At 47.5% G+C, this 20874-nt stretch overlaps 1 protein-coding gene across 2 annotated transcripts in view; it reads right to left on the bottom strand.

Annotated features, from left to right (window-relative positions):
• The window catches only part of LOC109526914 (protein unc-13 homolog B-like), an 83298-nt gene that overhangs the window by 22568 nt on the left and 39856 nt on the right, over positions 1–20874 (bottom strand). Inside the window, exons 14-38 of one of the 2 annotated variants that reach the window (XM_019888492.1) lie at positions 19255–19329; positions 18867–19086; positions 18564–18791; positions 17629–17770; positions 17388–17557; positions 16491–16606; positions 16228–16391; positions 15747–15900; positions 14967–15035; positions 14577–14666; positions 14076–14216; positions 13756–13967; positions 13172–13257; positions 11438–11564; positions 11250–11346; positions 10337–10480; positions 9761–9838; positions 9583–9660; positions 6743–6769; positions 6309–6397; positions 6047–6184; positions 5847–5970; positions 4542–4586; positions 4372–4458; positions 3240–3387 (exon numbers count right to left, since the gene is read on the bottom strand). In XM_019888492.1, the coding sequence (XP_019744051.1) occupies positions 3240–3387; positions 4372–4458; positions 4542–4586; positions 5847–5970; positions 6047–6184; positions 6309–6397; positions 6743–6769; positions 9583–9660; positions 9761–9838; positions 10337–10480; positions 11250–11346; positions 11438–11564; positions 13172–13257; positions 13756–13967; positions 14076–14216; positions 14577–14666; positions 14967–15035; positions 15747–15900; positions 16228–16391; positions 16491–16606; positions 17388–17557; positions 17629–17770; positions 18564–18791; positions 18867–19086; positions 19255–19329 (3049 nt within the window). The remainder of the gene's footprint in view (positions 1–3239; positions 3388–4371; positions 4459–4541; positions 4587–5846; positions 5971–6046; positions 6185–6308; positions 6398–6742; positions 6770–9582; positions 9661–9760; positions 9839–10336; positions 10481–11249; positions 11347–11437; positions 11565–13171; positions 13258–13755; positions 13968–14075; positions 14217–14576; positions 14667–14966; positions 15036–15746; positions 15901–16227; positions 16392–16490; positions 16607–17387; positions 17558–17628; positions 17771–18563; positions 18792–18866; positions 19087–19254; positions 19330–20874) is intronic. The other variant, XM_019888490.1, reaches the window with a different exon arrangement.

Here is a 20874-nt window from a genome sequence, read left to right as displayed (position 1 = left end):
GGTCGGGGGGGGCTGCGGGAGCCAGCGGGCACCAGCAGACGCAGGCGCGGCGCCCGGCCAGGTCGCGCAGCTGCAGCACGGCCACGCCCACCACCCGGTCGGCCCGCCCGAAGCAGTAGTCCTTGACCGAGGCCTGCAGTTCGCAGCACTCGCCGCCTTCTTTGCCCAACGCGCTGGCGAGGAGCCACAACGCGCGCGTTAGTGCAAAGCACACTCGGACAAGGGCCAGCAATCAACAAAAGGGACACCCACTTGCTGGGGCCCGTTCATTTCAAACCTTTACCCTGGCTGCAAGCCCTAAACCTTGTTTAAAACCCTACAGTCGTTCTGAAACCTTATTTTGAAACCCTCATTCAGGGTTCAAACACTCTAACGTTGAAATTCGAAACCTGGCTGCAACGCTGCAATTGGAAATCTACTAAACTAAACCCGAAACCGTTCTTAAAAACTCTTACTTACCCTAACCTAGTCTTGAAACCCTACTTTCAAACCCCAACACCGGCTGAAAAGACCACTTTTAAACCTTTATCTGAAACTCCTCTTTCAAATGGCAAGTCTGGCCTCAAATTGAATCTGAAAGCCCAAACCTTGTTTCAAGCCGAGTTGACACACCCTAACCTGGTCTTGAAACTCGACTTTGAAACCCTCAGGCAGGCTGGAAACCCGACTTTTTAAACCCAACCCCGGCTTCAAAACCGAACTTGAAACCCTACTTTCAAATACTGCCCTTAAACCTAGTTTATAGCCCGAGTTTGAAACCCTAACCTCGTCTTGAAGCTCTACTTTGAAAACCTAACGTAGGCTTTTTGACCCTAATCTGTTTTTTTTCACCCTGACTTGAACCCCTTTCCCCGGCTGCAAACCTTAACTTGAAACCCCACTTTCAAACACTAAACCTTTATTTAAAAGCATAACTTGACACCCGTTGCCTCGTCTTGAAACACTGGCTTCAAAGCCAAGCTTGAAACCCTCCTTTCCAGTCTTGAAACCAAATGATGAACTCCTCACTCTCGTTTGAAATCCTAACTTGGAACCATAACCTTTGTTTCAGACCAAAAGCCGTCATTTCTCACCCTAAATCTGTTTGAAACCCAAAGCCAAACTTGAAAGCCACGCTTGAGACCCGACTTTGAAACTATAGCTGTGTCTCAAAACCCTAATTTGAAACGTTAATGAGAAATTGCGAGCCTTGTTTTAAACTCTCATGTGACATCTGACCCTTCTCTCTTGGCACCCTAACCTCGTCTTGAAACCACAACCCAGACCTCATCCACACACGAACTCAAACCGCATTTAAGACCTGACCCATTTTTCTATGCACGAGGTGATGTGTGTGCGACTGACAATTGGAAGCTCTCGTTGAACTTGGCGCTCCAGCAGTTGTTCTTGGACTTGGTGGTGAACTTGCGCTTCTTGTCGGCCAGCGCCGGCCCCAGCAGGGAAACTTCCACGAAGGGCCGGAACATTCCGGACGTCTGCCAGCGCAGGTCGTTGACGCCGATCACTGACGGACGACACGGCGACCGCTCGGTAAGTCTCCCAGCGCCACCGTCGCGCTCTTAAATGCGAAACGGAGCGACCGTCACCTTTGACGCCGACTTTGCGTTCCTTGGCGACGACGTCCACCTGCAGCACGACTTCGCCGATCGGGTTCTCCACTCCCGAACCTCAAACAGAAAAGCACACACCCTCATTTGAAACCCGAACCAAAAGTTTAAGCCTGACCTTGACCTAAAAACCCAACCCAGGCTGGAAACCGCAATCTTGTCTTGAAACCCGAGCCCAGCGCTTCAAACCTTAATTAGAAACCTTAATTTTGATTTCAACCTCTAACCCAGCCTTGAAACGTGAATCCCGTCTCGAAACCGGAAACCCCATTTGATACCCAAAATGTAACCCAAGCTTGAAACTTAAATTCAGAACCATATCCCTGGATCACAAACCCTAGACTGAAACTCTCACCCTTGTTTAAAACCCTAACTCAGACTTGAAACCTTAACCCTGACAGGGATGGTGGTGAACTTGCGCTTCTTGTCGGCCAGCGCCGGCCCCAGCAAGGAAACTTCCACGAAGGGGCGGAACATTCCGGACGTCTGCCAGCGCAGGTCATTGACGCCGATCACTGACGAACGACACGGCGACCGTTCGGTAAGTCTCCCAGCGCCACCGTGGCGCTCTTAAATGCGAAACGGAGCGACCGTCACCTTTGACGCCGACTTTGCGTTCCTTGGCGACGACGTCCACCTGCAGCACGACTTCGCCGATCGGGTTCTCCACTCCCGAACCTCAAACAGAAAAGCACACACCCTCATTTGAAACCCGAACCAAAAGTTTAAGCCTGACCTTGACCTAAAAACCCAACCCAGGCTGGAAACCGCAATCTTGTCTTGAAACCCGAGCCCAGCGCTTCAAACCTTAATTAGAAACCTTAATTTTGACTTCAACCTCGAACCCAGCCTCGAAACGATAATCCCGTCTCGAAACCGGAAACCCCGTTTGATACCCAAAATGTAACCCAAGCTTGAACCCTAAATTCAGAACCATATCCCTGGATCACAACCCGAGACCGAAACTCTCACCTTTGTTTAAAACCCTAACTTAGGCTTGAAACCCGGAGTCGGAACCTTAACGTTGACTTAAAACCCTAAACCAACCTTGAAACCCACATTTGGAACCCTAACCCTCAGAACACTAGCTTGAAATCATAAACCTTTCTTGAAACCCTAATTTAAGATCCTAACCCTTAAATCTTAACGTGAAACCATACCGCTGACTTGAAACCCTAACCGTGGTTCGAAGCCATAAAACAGGCTGAAACCCTAACTCAGACTTGAAACCTGAACCCTGACAGGGGACCCTATCCCTTGTTTGAAACCCTAAAGCAGGCTTGAAACAAGGGTTATTCAAGCCCAAAGCCTTGGGCTGAAGTCGTAACTTAGAAGCCTCACTCCAACTTAAAAACCCAATTTCAAAACCCTCCTTAGAAACCCCAATTTAAAATGTTCACCCCGACTTGAAACTATCATTTCATAACCATCTCAGTCGCATTTTGTAAGATACTTTTACTCGAGTATTGCTTTCAGATACTTTACGCAAGACTGTAAAAGTGAAGCCTGTTTGACTTCTTTTTTTGTGTGTGGTGTGTGTGTGTGTGTGTGTGTGTGTGTGTGTGTGTGTGTGTGTGTGTGTGTGTGTGTGTGTGTGCGTGTGCGCGAGCGAGCGAGCGAGCGCATGGTGACCTTGTTCCCGCTGCGAGCTGACAAAAGTTCTGATGAGGGCATCAGTACTCTGCGAGTAAAGCGACAAAGCGTAACGCAGGGAACACAACTCGGGACTTTTCTCCACAAAAGATTTCTTCAAGCCGTTGCCACCGGCGGGGAAATATTGCTGGGAAAGAAGAAAAAAAAAAAATCATATTCAGCCAAAGTGTATTTCGGGATGTCGACGGCGCTTATGGCGAAGAGCGCGGCGCCGAGCGGGAAGCGATGCCACGCTGGCCGCACAAAGTCAGGCGAGCGCGCCACCACGCCATCGGCGACGTGTATGGCGACATGAAAACTACAAGAAGTTTGATTGTGCGTTTTAGCATGAGCTACATGTTAGCCCTTGAAAGTGAAACCCAAGTTTAAAACCCGAACCCACCAGCGAAAACCCTAACAGAAAACTGCAACCCAAATTTGAAACCCCAACCCAGGCCTGAAAGCCTCCGATAAAATCCGAACATTGACTTAAACCCTTAACACAGTTTCGAAACCCATACTTGAACTTGAAACCCTATTTTGGGACCCTAGCCCAGACTTGAAACCCTATTTTGGAACCCTTTAACCAAGTTGCAGACCATACTTTAAAGCCCCAACCCAGGCTGAAAGCCGTACCTCAAAATTACAACTTGGAATCCTCATTTGAAACCCCAACATAGGCTTGAAACCCTAACCAATGCCCCCCCACCCCTTCAAAACCCTAAACCGGACTTGAATATTGGACTTAAAATCTCAGCCCTACTCTAAAAGCCTAACCCTGGCTCTTAGAAATCAGAGTTTGGTTTCGAATGTTATGAATATTTTAGGACCTGAGTTTGAAACCTTAAGATTGCCTTGATACCCTCGTTTGAAACCCCAACTTGACTTTCAAACCCAAACGCTGTCTTGAAACCCGAACCGGCATTAGTTAAAGTTCAACCCGGGACTGAATCCCAAAGCTGTGTTTGAAACTCCAGCATCAATTTGAAAACCGATGCCCGTCACCCGCGTTAGAAACCCGAACCCGGGCCTGAACCGCTTCCCCTCACCCCGGGTTCAAATTCCTCAACTCGACTGGAAGTCGCCCGTTTGTTTGAAGCCCGGGGTCAAGGGACAGGATGGCTCCGCCTACCTTGAGGCTCTCCAGGCCCGCGTCGACCACGGCGCACTGCTTGGGCGTCAGCGTTTTGGCCTCGCCGCCGCTTCCGCCGGCGCCGCCCTGAAACACAAACACGGGGTCGTCGACGTCCTCGTGGTCGTCATTGCCGCCGCCGTCGTCGCCTTCATCTTAAGAGGACTTACCTTGAGGTTGGAGAGTCCTTTGGCGGCAGTGAGGATCTGCGCACCCTGCAAAGTCACCGACAGCAGTGATCAAATGATTGATTTGATTGATTTTTGGAGTCGCTGTCATTTTCCTGCCCAGTGTAAACCGCTGACAGCGAATGTGTTTTTTTTCATAGCCCCCAGCAGATGGCAGAGGAGAGCTTCTACTGTCAAACCGCATGCAGCGTGCGGCTAACAAGAAGGATCGAAGAGACACTGACAAGTTAAGGTTTCAAGTCAGGGTTTCGGGTTTGAAATTGGGCCTTGCAAACAAGGGTTTGGGATTCAAACCTGGATTCAAGATTGGTTCAGGGTATCAAGTTAGGGTTTGATTTTCTGTGTTATGGTTTCAAATTGCCATTTTGAGCCTGGGTTAGGGTTTCAGGAAGGATACAAACAGGAACTTTAAAACTGGGTTGTAATTTTACAGAAGGGTTAGGGTTTTAAATTGGGTTTTAGGCCTGGTTTAGAATTTCCAATTAGGTTTTCGAGAGAGGACTGGGGTTTCAAGATTGGGTGAGGACTTCAAATTAGCGTTTCAACACAGGTTCAAGGTAGGGTTGGGCTTTTTAATTTGGCTTTCCAGCCCGGATTATGGTTTCAAGACAGTCTTAAACTTCCACATCACGGTTCCAAATTTCAAACAAGGTTTAAAGTTTCAAATTAGGGTTTCAAGCAAGATTTCGGGTTTCGAACTGCATTTTGGGCCTGGGTTAGAACTTGAAGATTGGGTTCCGATTTTAAATGAAGGTTTCGTTTAAAGTTTCAAATTAGGGTTTCAAGCAAGATTTGGGGTTTCGAATTGCATTTTGGACCTGGGTTAGAACTTGAAGATTGGGTTCGGATTTTAAATGAAGGTAACAGAGTTACCATTTCAAATTACGGTTTGAAGGTAGGGTTAGAGTTTGAAGGAAAGGATTCAAACCATGTTTCAAAGTAGGATTTACAGCCTGGATTAGGGTTTGGAGACAGGGTGAAGCTTTCAAATGAAGGTTTAAAGAATGGGTTGTAACTTTAATCAAGGGTTAAGGTTTCAAATTAAGGTTAGCGTTTCAAACTAAGGTTTTAAGGTAGTGTTAGGCTTTCGAATTGGGGTTTCAAGCAGGGATAAGGTTTTCAGAGTAGGGTTTCAATACTGGATTCATTTCTCATATGCAGGTTTGAAACACGGATTAGGGTTTCAAGACGTGGTTACCGTATCAAATTAAGGTTTCAAACTCGGGTTTTGGTTTCAGAGAAGGAGTGGGATTTCAAGAATTCAAGTGCTTTTTTTTTTTCAGTTACCAAGCTGTCGTTACTCTGCGGCAACACGATGCTCTTCTCCAGAGCGCTCAGGACCGCCTTCCACAAGTCCTTCAGGATCTTCTTGAGGACCGCCTTCTCACACACGTCTGCAAACACGCTCAGACTGCAAGCGAATGCAAACAAAAACTGAGAAGGCCGCGCCGCTGTCAGGGAAGGCCGAATGAAAGCGGGGGGCGTACTTGGCGTCCAGGAAGTCCACGAGCGGCCTCAACATGGCGTCGGCCTCCCCCTCGGCCGTGTCGGGGTTGGGGGGGCCTCTCATCTGGGACAGCAGCTCCGACATCTGACGCATGCACGCGCTGATGCGCGCCTGCAAGCTGAAGGCAAGCAAGCGAGATGCCGTCCACGTGCGGGAAGAAACAAACAAATGACCTCGCGAGAACTGATTTGATTTGATTTGTGTGTGTGTGTGTGTGTGTGTGCGCACGCGTGAGTGTGTACCTCTTGGCAAAGGCAACACTGAAGTCATCCAGTACGCCGTTGAGTTTCATTTGTAGCTCGTTGAGGATGTCCGCCGCTTCCGTGTCCAACTGGAATATACAAACGCGCGCACACACCAATTTGGCCAAAAATTACACACACACACAGAAGAGACGCAGCCTGGGGTGAGTCCGAGTAAAGGTTGAGGGTCGTCCGGAGTGGGTTGGACAGCACGACACACACTGGATGGAACCTTTGAGGTGACAGTTTGGATGGCGGCTGGGATTTATTGTGGTGGTCTGCCACCGCGTTTTGTCTGCCTTGGACGCTTTTCAATCTGCTTTCCAGACGCGTCCGAGGAAGCGAGGGAGGAACAAGACGAGGAGGCAGGAAGAAAGGTGCCGACGCAAGAGAACAACATGAAAAACAAAATAGCAACCCACCACCCAACCGACCTGTTTCTCTTTGTCTTTCTTCTCGGCCTGAAACAACACAACGCACACGCGTCACTCACGCCGACCACAGTTACTGAGTTGCATTGTAAAGCAGCATATTACTTTCAAATGCAAGTAACTAGTAATATGTAACATATTACATTATGGGAGTAATTTGCCCAACGCTGCTCAAAAGTATGTATACGCGTACGGTTGCTAGCTACCTGTTTTAAAAAAATGCAGTTAGGAACGTAAGCCAAGTGCTATTAAAGTAATGTGACGCGAATACACTCCATTACTTTGAGATTACTCTCACACCAAATCTGACAAAATAAAAATAAACAATGTATATTGCTACAATATACATTTGTATAGCGAAAATCCCAAAACAAACAGATCGGTCATTTCCTTCTGTAGCTCGAACAGAAAACTTTTTTTTTTTTTTTTTTTTTGGTATTTTGAATACATAACATCGGTACATGGATTATTCCCCAAATTTGCACACACTACACTAAAGACACAGAAACTGTATCGACTTAAAACACACACACACACACACACACACACATATACACACACCTTTTCCTCAGATTCCAACTGTCCAAAAGTGAAAATAAGAAAGAAACAGCACAAAACATAAAAAAATGAAATGTCACCGTTCATAAGAGAATAGACACCAAAACATAAATATGCAAACACGCACACACACACACACACACACACACACACACACACCTTTTCCATGTCGGATTTCAGCTGTACAAATGCAAGGGGATAAAAAAACAAAAAAAAAACGAGGAATGACATGAATGCATCTTATTTGAACTGCACGAAGGATTATAAGTATATAAATCATAATTAAAAAAACATCTAACATTTAAACGTCAAATAATCTCCTATTTATTTTGTTAGTTGTTCGTTGTGGCAGCTCACCTTTTCCTCTTCAATCTTTTGGATGACAACAAAAACAAACAAAAAAAACCCATTCAGATAATGTTCACAATAGAAACACGTGGCACGCACGCACGCACAAAACACACACACACACACACACACACACACACACACACACACACACACACACACACACACACACACACACACACACACACACTCGGACCTTGTCCTCCTTGTCCTTGTTGTCCATCTGAGCGTGTACGTGAACAGAGATGGAACAATGAAGGGATGTACAAAAACAGATTTAGTTCTACTTCCTGTTTCCTCCCTTGTCATTGTTCAATGCTAACCATGCTAATGCTAAAAATGACCGCTGCCACTGACCTCCGAGCCTTCTGAGTCCGAGCATTTCGACTGCGTCAAAAATAGAAGCCGATGAAAAAAAAAAAACAGTAAAAAGACAAAACAATAACCTCAAAAGTGTGCCGTGTCGCTAGCTAGCTAGCATAGCATACCCACCATGTCATCATCATCATCATCATCACAGCCTTCAATGTCATTGTTGGCCTGTAGGGGGCGAGTTGAGCAAACGCAAATAGAAAAAAAAACAATAAAAAACGTTTGAACTATGAACCCGGCTACAGAGGAGGTGGAGTCATGTGATCGTGCGACAGATACACCCACCTCGTCATCGAAATCCTCCTCTTCCTCCAACTTTTGCAAAGAAGCAACAATATTCAACATCAAACGAACAACAAAAGTCAATGAAATGGGGGGTGGCTGGTGGGGGGCGGGGGGTGTACTGCTCAAGTAATGGAAAGGTAGACTTCTGTTTAGGAAAGGGCTGATTGCTGGTAGATTCAAGAGAGGGGATTTCCGGTAAGGAAAAGTGGGCTGCTGGTAAATGAGGGAGAGAATCGCTGGGAATTGAATGTTTCACAATAGTGGAATTTCTGGCAAATGAGGGAAAGGGACGTCACTGACAAATTTAGGAAAAGGTTGCTCAGTTAAGGAAAGGGAGATTGCTAATCCATTCATGAAAGTAGGCATTGCTGTTGAATTCAGGAAAGGGAGATTGGTGGTAAATTGAGGAAACGGGTGTTGCTAGCAAGCTAAGGTAAGAGGGATAGCACGTTTCGTAAAAAGGGGATTTGTGATACATTTAGGAAAGTGAGATTGGTCGTGAATTTAGGGAAGCGGGGGTTGCCGGTAATTTTCGGAGATTGGGATCATTGGTAAACTAAGAAAAGGTAGATTGTTGTAAATATAGATCAGGGGTATGACTCTATGTTTACAAAAGGGAGATTGTTGGTCGATTCAGGAAAGCTGTATTGTTGCAGCTCTTAATAATGGCGATTGCTGTCAATGTAGGAAAAGGGGAGACTGAGGAGAAGTTTGCGAAAGTGTGAAAGAAGTAACTTCAGGGTCAGGGGATGCTGCTCAATGAAGGGAGTGGCTGATTGCTGTCAATTAGGTAAGGGGAATTGTTGTACATCTAGGGACGTTGGGATTATTATAAGGATGAAGAGCGGAAAAGATGGCTGGGCTGTGGGGATCTAAGAAGCAACTTACTCTCTCCTCTTCAACCGTAAACTGCCAAGAAAATAAAACACTGGAAAATCATCCAAAAACGTCTTCAAAGCAGATTGAAAAGCATCACAAAGTGGTCACCCGTCTTCACACCGTAGATCAGCATTTACTCCATAGTTCATGGAGTCCACGTACTAGTACACTCTCTGCCCGAAAGACATTTCCGCACACTCGTGGAATAACTCGGGCACACTTGGAGAAAGGCTGCGTCTCGATTGTACATTTTTTTTCCCCTCACCGCTCGCACCACTTTTGGCTTACTCGTACCACCTTACGATGCCTTCGATATCAAAGACATCCAGGGGAAGGTTCATCTTTGTCCTCATTAGGAGGAAAACTTTGGCACACCAGTAGAACAACCACAGGTTACTGACCTGCTTTGCTCCCATGGACTCGAACATCCTCTCCAGAAGGACTCTCATGTGCTGGATGTTGTTCATCAGCACGCACGGCTAACACGACAACACGAAAAGAAAAGAAAAAAAACAAGACAAAATGAAGCGCGCCCCTCCCGAGACCTCGTCGACTTCTCGGCGACGCTCGTGTACTGACGATCTTCTCCTTGGCGCAGTAGGATGGAAAGTTTTTGGCCAGCAGGGCGCAGTACTGCAGCAGCACTTTGCTGATGGTCTGAACAAAACGACAACAAGCACACACCCCAAAAATTACTTTTAGCTCAAGACGTTAGCACGGCGAGCGGCCGCGTCGCGCGAGAAGCACGGCGGCGCGTCATGAGAACATCAAAGTCCTTTCTTTCATCTCGGAGAATGCTCATCTTTTGATTTGACACCTACGATGATATTCGTTTGATCTAACATTACATCTCGGATCACAGTAACACATGCGGTTGAGTTGACCTAACGATGACGATAAACAACGACAATCATTTGCTTGAACAATCACGTTGAACCGAGATGATAAGTTTGATCTAATATCGACAATAAACGACAATAATATTATTCAAACTAATTTCTGATCTGAAAAATGCGCTGTTACAACTTTAAAGATGGTCATTTCCCTTTGAGCTAACAGCCGTGATCACGCTAATCTCTTGGTCTGACAACCGAGACGAGAAATTGAGATGCAGCAATCTGGGATGGCAATCATCCGTTCAGCTCCCAACGTCACCTTGGCGAATCGTCTGTTGTAGTGAGCCAGCACGGCGGGGTCGGGACAGTCCAGCTTGCGGATGATCCCGAAGCTTTGGTTGAGCTGCGTGAAAATGTCCACCACCGAGCAGGAGAACAACGCGTGCTCCGATGTCGATTGGAACTGGGGAGCCCCAAAAATAAACAACAGGGGGAGAGGTAGAAAAAGAAGAAGACGACAAAGAAGAAAAGAAATTACTTCTGGCAACCTGGGGAAAGTCGACTTTGACGGACAGTGTTAAAGCAGTTTCAACTCATGCCTTTTCTTTGCTCGTAAGGTTCGGAAATGGGGGAGATTGTTGCTAAATTTAGGGATTAGGGTAATTGCTGGTCAGTTGATGAGAGTCAAATCGTTGGTAAAATTAGAAACGGGGGTAGCTGCGAGGTTTAGGAAAGAACGGTGAAGGAAAGGGACATTGCTGGTAAATTTAGTGGTAGCTGGTAAGTCGTCAAGTTTAGGAAAGGGCGATTGCTGGTAAATTTCGGAAAAGACTCATTGACGGTCAGTTTGGGAATGTCGGTTCAGGAAAGCGGGGTCACTAACAGATTTGGGAAAAGTGATTGGTGGTAAATGAAGGAACACAGGGATTGCTGACAAATTTCGGAAAAGGGGCAATTGGTAACTTTAGGAATCGGAGATTGCTGGGATGTTCGGCAAAGATTGTTGCTTGACTTAGAAAAACAGGAATTGCAGGTAATTTCAGGAATGGGACTTTCGCAGAGGAAAGATTCTTGGTCCGCTTTAGAATCGGTGCTGCTCGTAAGTTTATTTCATGTTGTGGGGGCTGTAATTTTACAATGGAAAGATTAGCAAAGGGGGAGTTGCTGGTATTGGAGAGGAGACCGCTGGTAAATTTAGAAAGCGTGAGGTGACTGGTATGTCTTGGACTCACTCCTTCTCTCTTGTCCCTCTCCAGCGCCCCGTGCATAAACTCCATGGAAACGTCTTCATTCTCGGTCAGCCAGGCCAGGACGAAGGGCTGGAACCACCTGGAGACCACAACAGGCCGTGGGACGCGGACAGCGTTGCGGGCAGAGGTGTGAAGGAGCCACGGGGGGATGGGGGAAGACGGCGTCTTACGAAGGATACTCGGGAACGACGTCGGCGAAGGCGGCAAGATCCGAGACGTATTCGTTGTGGAGCCACTTGACCTTGAAGTGAAGATTCATGTAGTCGGAAGGCTTGCACAGACGATGACGATCGTGCTCTGGGGAAGACAAGTTGACGGCAAACTTATCTCACGTGCAGAACATACCAGCAAATGCCTTTCCTGAACACATTTGCCAGCAATTCCACCCACCGAAATCTACCAGCAACACCCCTTGTCTAATGCTCCTTTCCCGGATGTGGCAGAAACCTCCTCCCGAAAATTGACCAGTAATTCCATTTTCCCCGACTCCACCAGCAACTTGCTTTCCAGTAACTTCCGAAATTTACCAACAAACTGATTTGGAAGATGACCAGCTAGCCACCAGTGAAGCGTCTTTTCTTCGTTGACCATCAGCAGCCCACATTCCCTTCACTTACCAGCAATCGCCTCTTTCTACAGTGAACCGGCTAACCCTGAATTGTCCAGCAATGCTACTTGGACTTGACTTACCAGCAACCAAGTCCTCCTTAACAGACCAGCAACCAATTTACACGAAAATCTCCTTTCCTAAAACGACCTTTGTACTAGCAACCCCCTTTCCATACTTACCAGCAATCTCCCCCCGTTCCTTTCTTTTTAGGCATAAAGGTAATCATCCTTTGATCTAACAACTACGATGTGCAATATTTCCGAAATCTGCATTCCGCGGGCTTACCATCGTGGAATTCTATTCTGCGGATGCGGAAGGTGCCGGGAGCTGTTGCTGCCATGGCGACAGAACGGCAAAAACAGTAACAAAAACAAAACAAAAAAAACAATGACAGCAGAGATGAAAAGGAGGAGGAGGATGGTGATGATAAACTTGATGGAGAAAGCGGTGACGTGGCGAAAACGCTCCCATGATGGATTGCTGCGATCCAAACGCAGCCTCGAACACACCAACACAAATTACGCACTAACACGAGCCTGCATTATTAAGAGCCATCAAAGCGACGGTGACATCGTGATGGCGACCGGGGAGTGCTGGTGGTGGGAGGCGTGGGGGGGTGAGGGGTGGGGGGGTCGCCCGGCCTCGATGCCGACGACCGGCCCGAAAACGCTGCGGCCGTTTGGGAACATTCTATCATGTTTTAAAATAATATTATAAAAGAAACAATATTTTGCAGAAATTCCCGATGGGGAGGTCCTGGCTCGGTGAATGGGGGGGTGCGGGGGGGGGGGTCCCCTGCATCTCCCTGGGTTGGGATCTTTGAGTTGCATTTGATATGACAAAGTGCGACACAAATAGAGTTGAACAAAATGTAACTGAATTGAAAAATCTCATCGCAAAACGAGGTCCTAAAGCACAACTGTTGAGCAACAACAACTTCACGGCCTCTTTTGGTTGGACATGATTTCAAATGAGAATTGACCTCATGCTAACATGCTGACAGTTGGTAGGGAGGAGACAATGGTTTTCAAGTTGAATATTAATTGTGATTCACTTCTTTTTACGCTGATATGACGAGACGGAGTACGTTCTAGACACTCACGTGACGGCTAATATGCTAACGATGCTAACAAGCAGCGCTCACCTACGTTCCCGCGGTAGCGACCGCCTTTAGCCAAAACTGGAGAAAGATCACAGATTAGCGAAGAAAAGAACCAGACTGAGCAAAAACAAACACACACAAAAATAGAACGAGCGCACACAGACTCGTAAAGGCGTGCGCATCAAATCTCACCCTCCAGAGCATACTTGACATCCTGAGCGAACAGCGTCCACATCACCTCAGCGCTGACTTTTCCCACGTTCAGTTCCTGAGGAAACCTGAAGGGGGAGCACATGAGTTGCGTGTGTTATGCTGGCACATTCAAGGTAATTTTTTTTTTTTTTTTTTTTTTGCAATAGGCAGCCTTTCCTGGCAAGTCTTAAATACTCAAGACAAGTTTCGCCCACTGGAATTTCATTTGGATGCATCGTCACTGAGAACCTCGACAAGAAATGCCATCGTATTACTCCGACGAGGCTGCAGGGCCTCCGAGCCTCGTCTACTGAATTCCTTACAAGCGAGCGTACGTGGTTGACATTTGCTAGCAATTGGAGTAGTTTGTCTCTTGGGGTAGTTTGTCTTTGTTGGAGGTCTTTGAATGAGACAAACTGTTTTGAAAAGATGCCTTTTTTTCTGGAAAAAGAATCCGGCAATATTATTATTCATATTAATTGTCTCGACACTCCTGCAAAGTTTGACATGATGCAAGTTAAAATGTCGACGGTGGGCGACTTGATCAAAACAAGAGTTCAAAAGCAAGAAGAAGGAAGACTGACTGGTTGATGATGGCCGTGTAGGAATTCTTGTCCTCCTCGATGATGGACACGATCAGTGTGATGAGTTTGGGCCAGAAGTCAAGATTCTGGATGCTCGGGCCTTGCTCCTCTGGAGGCTGGCTCTCCTTTTTCTTCTCGTCTTTCTCCTCTTCTTCTTCCTCTTCCTCCTCGTCTTCACCCTCCATCTTTCCCTTCTTCTTCTCTGGCTCAGGCTGCAAGAAGAAAAATCAATGGACGGACTCTGACTTCTCCTTTTCAAAGGCCTGTAATTTGACATGCTCGCAAAATAAACAGTGCGCAGGGGTAAGGTGTTTACTGACGGCGGGGGCGGCGGTTTGGAACTGGCGGTCGAAGAGCTCCAGGCAGTTGTTGAAGATGTACTCATAGGTGGAGTTGAGGCAGGCCTTGACGCAATCGCGTACCACCGAAGACGCCCGGGGCGGGCTCTGCAACTCCAGGACCTGGACCGCATTGGACATGACTGTATCATTCCCATCGGCGAGGTTCTCAAACTCAAATTGTTCCGATGAAAAAGTCATCGATCGAATGGGACAAACGGTCTAACCTGCGAATAAAAGTGAAAACACTCTCGAGGGGCCTGCTGCTAACATAAACTGACTGCATTTCTTGATGTTGATCACTACCGTGATGGATTTTCAATACATTCCAAAGGGGAAAATCCCAGCGATATATACAAGTCACTTGAGTTGCAAAGTTCGGTGAGGGAATCAATTCGAGTTGTAAGTCAAGGCAACGCTGTCGAGGAAATGAGTGAATCGGCCTGAAGAAAACGAGTGCAGCGAGTGCCGTCGGGTTTGTACCTTCATCCTGAAGAAGGTGATGCTGGTGAGGAGGTCCACCGTGGACTTGAGATCTTGAAGGCGCGCCTTGCAGCTGGCCGGAAAGTTGTTCTGAGGACACGCGCGCACACCGACTTTCAACGGAATCCCTTTGACAAAGTTTCGTTTTCTTATTTGAACATGTGAAAAAAATGGCGTGGCTTTGAGAAACAGAACAAAAAGGAAAAAACTAAAACAGGACATACCTTCTTTCATTATTTATTGGAATCCGATTTCTTAAATTATTTTTGAAAGCAACGTTTCTCGCTTATTATGAGTGCCAACCCTTCCTAAAAAGTCTTTTTTATCGGTTTTGATCGCACAATTTATAGCGCATCTACTTTTTCCTAAGTCCGTTGCCTGCGTACTCACTCGGTAGGCGGAGAGGTCAATCCTCAGCGAATTGTGCAGCTGATCCAAAAGCTTGACAAAACGATCCCTCTGTTAGGAAGGGGGGAAAAAAAAATGCCAAAACGTTAGTAAGAAGGACAACCCCCCCCCCCCAACGCTTCATCTGCAAGAAATAAATTAGAAGTCAGTATTTTTCAACATTAATGTTAACTATCGCATCACTTTTGATAGGGCGGCCAAAGACAAGCTGGTTGCTTAGCGACAAGCTGGAGAGGCTTTCCCCTTTCGTTTCATGTCAGGATCAAACAATTGCGATGGCGACATTACCTGGCAACACCGACCAGCTAATCTGCCAAACTCTTGAAATATTTCCTCTTTGCGTGCCTACGTGCACCACATAACATGAGTGCACACACGCACACGATCAATAAATAAGTAAGGTCCATCAGTCTTGAGCCGAAAAACCAAATAACTGACTTCCAGTGTTTTTTGAGCATGTCTTCTTGAGAATTTTTTATGGGTCTCCTCCCAATTGACGCATTTACGAAATTACATCTTGTCAAGAGAAACTGGCTTCAGGGGCTGAATTTCCCAAAGTCTGTCGAAATGTCATGAGTCCTTCGTCACAGTTCGACAGGCTTGGCGAAATTGCGCCTGTTTTAACCGCATTGCACCGCATTTGTTTTTGGCACGGCTCAACAAGTCTTGGTGACTGAGAAGAATGTTGCATTCGACATTTGCAAAAACTCAAAATAGTCACTATTTTGTGTCCTACGGCGTTTTGATGGTCGTGGCACTCACCCCGAAATTGGAGGCGGCGAACCTGGCGGGTGCGGCGACGTTGGTGGTGGTGGCGCTGGGGTGCGCGTAGAAGGCGTTGATGTTGGCCAACAGCGTGCTCATCACGGACGGCACGCCCGACAGCATGTACTTGGACGACAGGCACGAGAAGTGGCTGAATGAACACACGCACACACACGCACACACACACACACACACACACACACACACACACACACGGAAAATAAGTAGATTGTCAAGTACAGCAGTGCCTTGACTTACAAAGTGGTCACAAGTCTTCGCAGTGGATAAAGAATACATGCCTGTGAGTATTGTCTACTCTGTGTGCATGTGTTGCTGCCACTTAGGGTATGTTCAAAAAAATAATAATTTGATCTTTCAACCCGACACTATTTTCAGCAAGATTGGAATTGGCACCGTATTGGTCATTTCCCTTTCAGAACCTCGTCAATGTAACGCGAATGACTGACGGTAGCCTTACGTCATGGCCTGGTAGATGGGCTCAACGCCGTATCTCACGGCGAACTCATCCGCCACTTCCTGCTGCACCTCGTCAAAGTAAACCTTCCAGGCGTCGTCGCCCTGAGCCGCCGGGAACTTGACCGCGCCGCCGCCCTCCACGTCCGTCACCAAGTGGAAAATGTTCTAGCGGACCGCACCACAAGTGGCCCCTTTGGTACTTTTCCACCGAGCACCCCAACCGGAGGGGGAGCAAGTAAGCAAGCAAGCAAGCAAGCGCCTTACCTCGTGGAGACAGGTGTACTGCACATGGTACGGGGCCACCTTTTCCTCGCCTTCGATCTCCACGCTGATCTGAAGGCGAATGGCGCCCGACACCGCCGATTTGTCAGTTCGCTTTTCTGCAAACGCAAAAAAATACAGAACAATAAACAAACATACCCCCACCCTCAAAAAAATGTCGACTTCGACGCGTTTCAGAGCCTATTATCGGGACAACTCCATGCTTTACAAAGCTCAGAAAAGAGGATAAACTCAGAGCGGAATTTTATAAGGTGTAGGATAGCCGTGCCTTTCATGTGTTTGGTTGGGAAGAAGCAAAAACGGACTTGATGGAGGTTCACAACAAAATGGGGCCGGAGGCAGATGCCTGTCATGGATTTGGCGTCGGCTTCGCACGTTCCGACTGTCTGTGAGGCCACGAAGGCTTCGGCGAAGCCAAAATGTTTGCTTCAAACCAAAAATGGCAGATTCGGGAATGGTTTCTTGAGACTGTTTTGATGGACATGTCTAAAAAAGCTCAAGTTACAAAGTGAAAACTACCTGTGGTGGCTCGATTAAAAAAAAAATCAATCAATCAAAAATAACTGTGTCTTTATCTTCATGGCTTCTTGGGACCTTTTTTGTGGGTCTACGGGTGCCACATTTGCCACATTTCTTGTCGCTCAAATTGCCGGAGCCGAGAACGACGAGGAAGCGAGTGAGCTAGCTCGTGCTTGATGGCGAAACCATGCGCAGCGACTTGACAAAATATCGCTGATGTCATCGATTAACTGACGTCGGCCATCATCACTTTAGCATCGACTGCAAAAAAAGAACAAAAAAAAAACAAAACATCCCGGGACTCTGTCGGGCGGTGTAGCGTGTCGACAATGATGTCCTGCCACGGCGCGGCAACCGTACCCAAGTGGTACCAGACGTCCATCTCGCCGTTGAGCGTGCGGACCTCGATGATGCTCTGGCCCAGGAAGTCGTCCGACTCCCTCTTGAGCCGCTGCTTCACCCGTGACTTGATGTCGTCGTCCTCGTCCCACACGCGCAGTTTCACGCGCTCCGACGAGTTGTGGCACTGACTGGAAAAGATGGCGGAGGGTTAAAAATAAAACCAATAAATCGCTGGTGAGGAATAGAACAGGGAACTTACAAGCTGAACTTCTCCTCCCAGACCGGGTTCAAGTTGCCATAGATGGTTTTTGTCCTCTTCTTGGTCTTGCCCACTTGGATGGTGACGTACGGGTCACTGGAACCCGTCCGGTCCTTGGCCTGGAGACCCTGCGCGCTCACAACTAACGCACCAGTGGAAAAACAAATTGCATAACAACACATTGCATTCAACGCACCACGCACACACTCTCGTGACTAACTTCATGCGTAACAAAAGAGAATGAATGCGACTACTTCCTGAGCAACCTTGTGCAACTATTTCAACTTCAATCAAGCATCGATGAAGATCTCAGCGTGAGGGGGGAAAAAAAAAAAAAAAAAACCCACAAGAGTCTGAATGATGTTTCCGCCTTTGATGGAGCACAGAGACAAGGTGTGACGGTTGCCACGGCAACAACCACTGCCACTGCACGCTGCCACGTGTCAGGTTGCCGTGGTAACAGTGGCATCCTGGATGCGCGGGAGGCGGCGGCAGCGGGCTTGCGGTGAGGTAAAGTTGGATCGGTTATGTGTGCAGAGATGTGCATCAGTGCTCACAAATTACAATGGCCAAGCGATCATTTGCACTGAGTTTTTTTTTTTTTTTTTTTTTGTTAAATCAGGGCTCCCTTTGGTCGCCCTGCACTAATCTGAAGCGCTGGTCCACAAGCTGACTGTTAAGTCAGACATGGAAAAAGGTACATAGTGAAAACGTTTCTCTTCGTGATGTCCCAGCACTCATGGCCAACAACGGGGCACTCTAAAGTGGCCACACAAGCCCGAGGCCCTGGTCTACAAGCTGGCTGTTAGGTCAGGCATTCTGCAATCCATCCTAAAATTTCTCCCAAAAGCCCCAAACTGCATTCCCAACTTTTTGTGTGGAGTACAGTGACACCCATCGGCCATGCGGCGCAGTGATGGAGGACAAGAACGTACCGTTGATGGTGATCTTGGCCGACCACTTGGAGGTCCCGTCGAGGATGTTCTGCTTGATGTTCTTCATGTGCTGGCCGTGGAGCGTCCTGGACATGTTGAACACTCGGCGGATCTCCTCAAAGATCTCCGGCTTGTTCCTCTCGCGTATCTTCATCCTGTCCTTCATGGCCATGATGATGTGCTGCGTGCGGTCCTCCGCTCCCGTCTTGGAGCTCTTCTCGGCGGCTCCTGAGGAAGACGGCGGGAAAGGGTCCATGTGAACCCTCAGATCGGATTCCGGCGACAGAAGCTCTTTCCACTCACGCTGCAGGCAGTCGGCGTTGAGCAGCTCCTGGCACTTCTCATGGACTTTGACGCCACACTCGGCGCAGCGCATGCCCTGCCGGGCGAGGCCCCACAGCAACCCTTCGCACTCGTAGCAGTAGGTGGGCGTGGTGGCGGTCCACACCTCAAAGTTGTGCGGCGTGGTGCAGGAGATGGGGTAGATGAGAGCCTGAAGCGTTTTCTTGTACACGTGGCACTTCTGTTGGGAAACACCGCAACGGGTGCCGGTGAAACGCGGACGCGGCGGAACTCATCGGCAGGGATGTTCATTTGCATCCGTTGCGTCAACAATCCAAAGAGACGGCAGATCTTTTGCGGCACTCGTGTTTTGTACGACACCCCGACACAACCGGGCAACTTGACTCACGAGCTCTTGGTCATTGAGGGAGGTCCGCGTCGCCAACGTGTGGCACAGGCCAGCCTTCCTGGACTGGATCATGGTCTGGAAAGAAAAGTCGGGATGATGAGGTTCTTCTGTTCTCAAACAACGGCCAACGGTTGAACATTCGGGGTTGGACACACTAGTTGACTGGGCGACTTTACTACGGTACAATGTGTGATGTCGACTAGTCACTAATTATCACCTTCATCGACCGCCCGCTTAGTGTATCTGGGCTGTAAAAGTCCAACCCCCCAATACACGCCGACACCACTTCCACATGTGCAAGTATTCAAATCGCTCTTTGTTGTGTCTTTTATTCATGGATTTGTTTGCCGAATTTTTTTCTAAACTCACGCTGTGCCCCTCTTGCAACATAATCAATCAAGGAACAAAGTCTGGGGCTTGTTTCCCCCCGCCTTCCTTTTGCTTTTCTTTTTCATCGAAGAAAATCGGGGCACCGTGGTGCTGACGCTAATTAAAAAGCATCGCTTCCTCTCGTACCGTAGTTTCCGCACTACTGTTGTGAATACAGTACACAACAAAGGAATAAATAACAAAACACTTCTGAGACAGTCCAGTCTCGTACATTTTACTGACATCTGATCGTTCTGTTGGAGCTACGCTCAAGGAAATGCCGAAATAAATTCTGTAGGGGCGCTATAGAATTTATTTTGTGATTTCCTCGCTTAATTTTCTGTTTTGATGCATTTTTTTCAATTTTCGTAGTTTCATTGAAGTAATCATTTACGTTTTTCGGAGGCGGTCATGAACGGAAGGAGCGTAGCTCCATCTAGTGGATGCATTGTAGATTGCGCCTTATAATCCAGTGCGTCCAATATATGAAAACAATTACAAAATAGGCCATTCATTGAAGGTGCGAAGCAATTTTTTTCGGCATCTCACAAAGGATAGCAAAACTTGGAAAATGGCCAAAATGCCAGGCCGAGCCGCAGCGGTGATAACATGATTTTGCGTAAACGACTGAAAAGCAGCTCTTTCCGTGAGTCAACAGTGGGGAAATCTCCTTCAAGATAAGAGCAAGGACTCCCTGTAATGACTTTGTGATTTCATTTTGTTTGCAAGAAGCACAGCCCGGGAGAGCAAAGGTGTGGGCGTCTCCACGCTGAATATGTCAGAAATCAAAAGGAGGCAAAAAAAAAAAAAAAAAAAAGTTCCACCAAATGTGGGAAGACAAAACATCTGCGATTAAGTGGGTCATCGGCAGTTAAAGTTCCATTCATCTTGCTTTGCGGCGTGACAGTTTAATTGCGTTGCTTCATCTAAATCTTTCCTGGACGGTCACGTTTCATCAGATTTCAGACGAATCGTGTCGGCTTTCAACTTTGGGATGAGCTAAACAAATAATGTCACTCTGCCAAAACTCCAGGAGGACTAAATAAAGGTGAGTCAGCTGGGGCTGGACGCACATATGGCCGTGATGGGGGAAGGTGGCAAAAAAAAAGAAAAAAAAAGGGTAAGGGCACAGCGAGAGGCGGATCGGAGCGTCCCGCCAAAGACCTCTGCTTATTTCGCGTGAACTCACTGAAACGGAGAGAGGGTGATTATGGCCCGTGTGCAGCCATGCAACCATACGTAAGACTCCCC

This window comes from Hippocampus comes, unplaced genomic scaffold (assembly GCF_001891065.2).
Source record: "Hippocampus comes isolate QL1 unplaced genomic scaffold, H_comes_QL1_v1.1 scaffold128, whole genome shotgun sequence".
Lineage (NCBI taxonomy): Eukaryota > Metazoa > Chordata > Actinopteri > Syngnathiformes > Syngnathidae > Hippocampus > Hippocampus comes.
The sequence above is the reverse complement of the archived record's forward strand: the minus strand, read 5'-3'. Positions and strand labels throughout refer to the sequence as shown.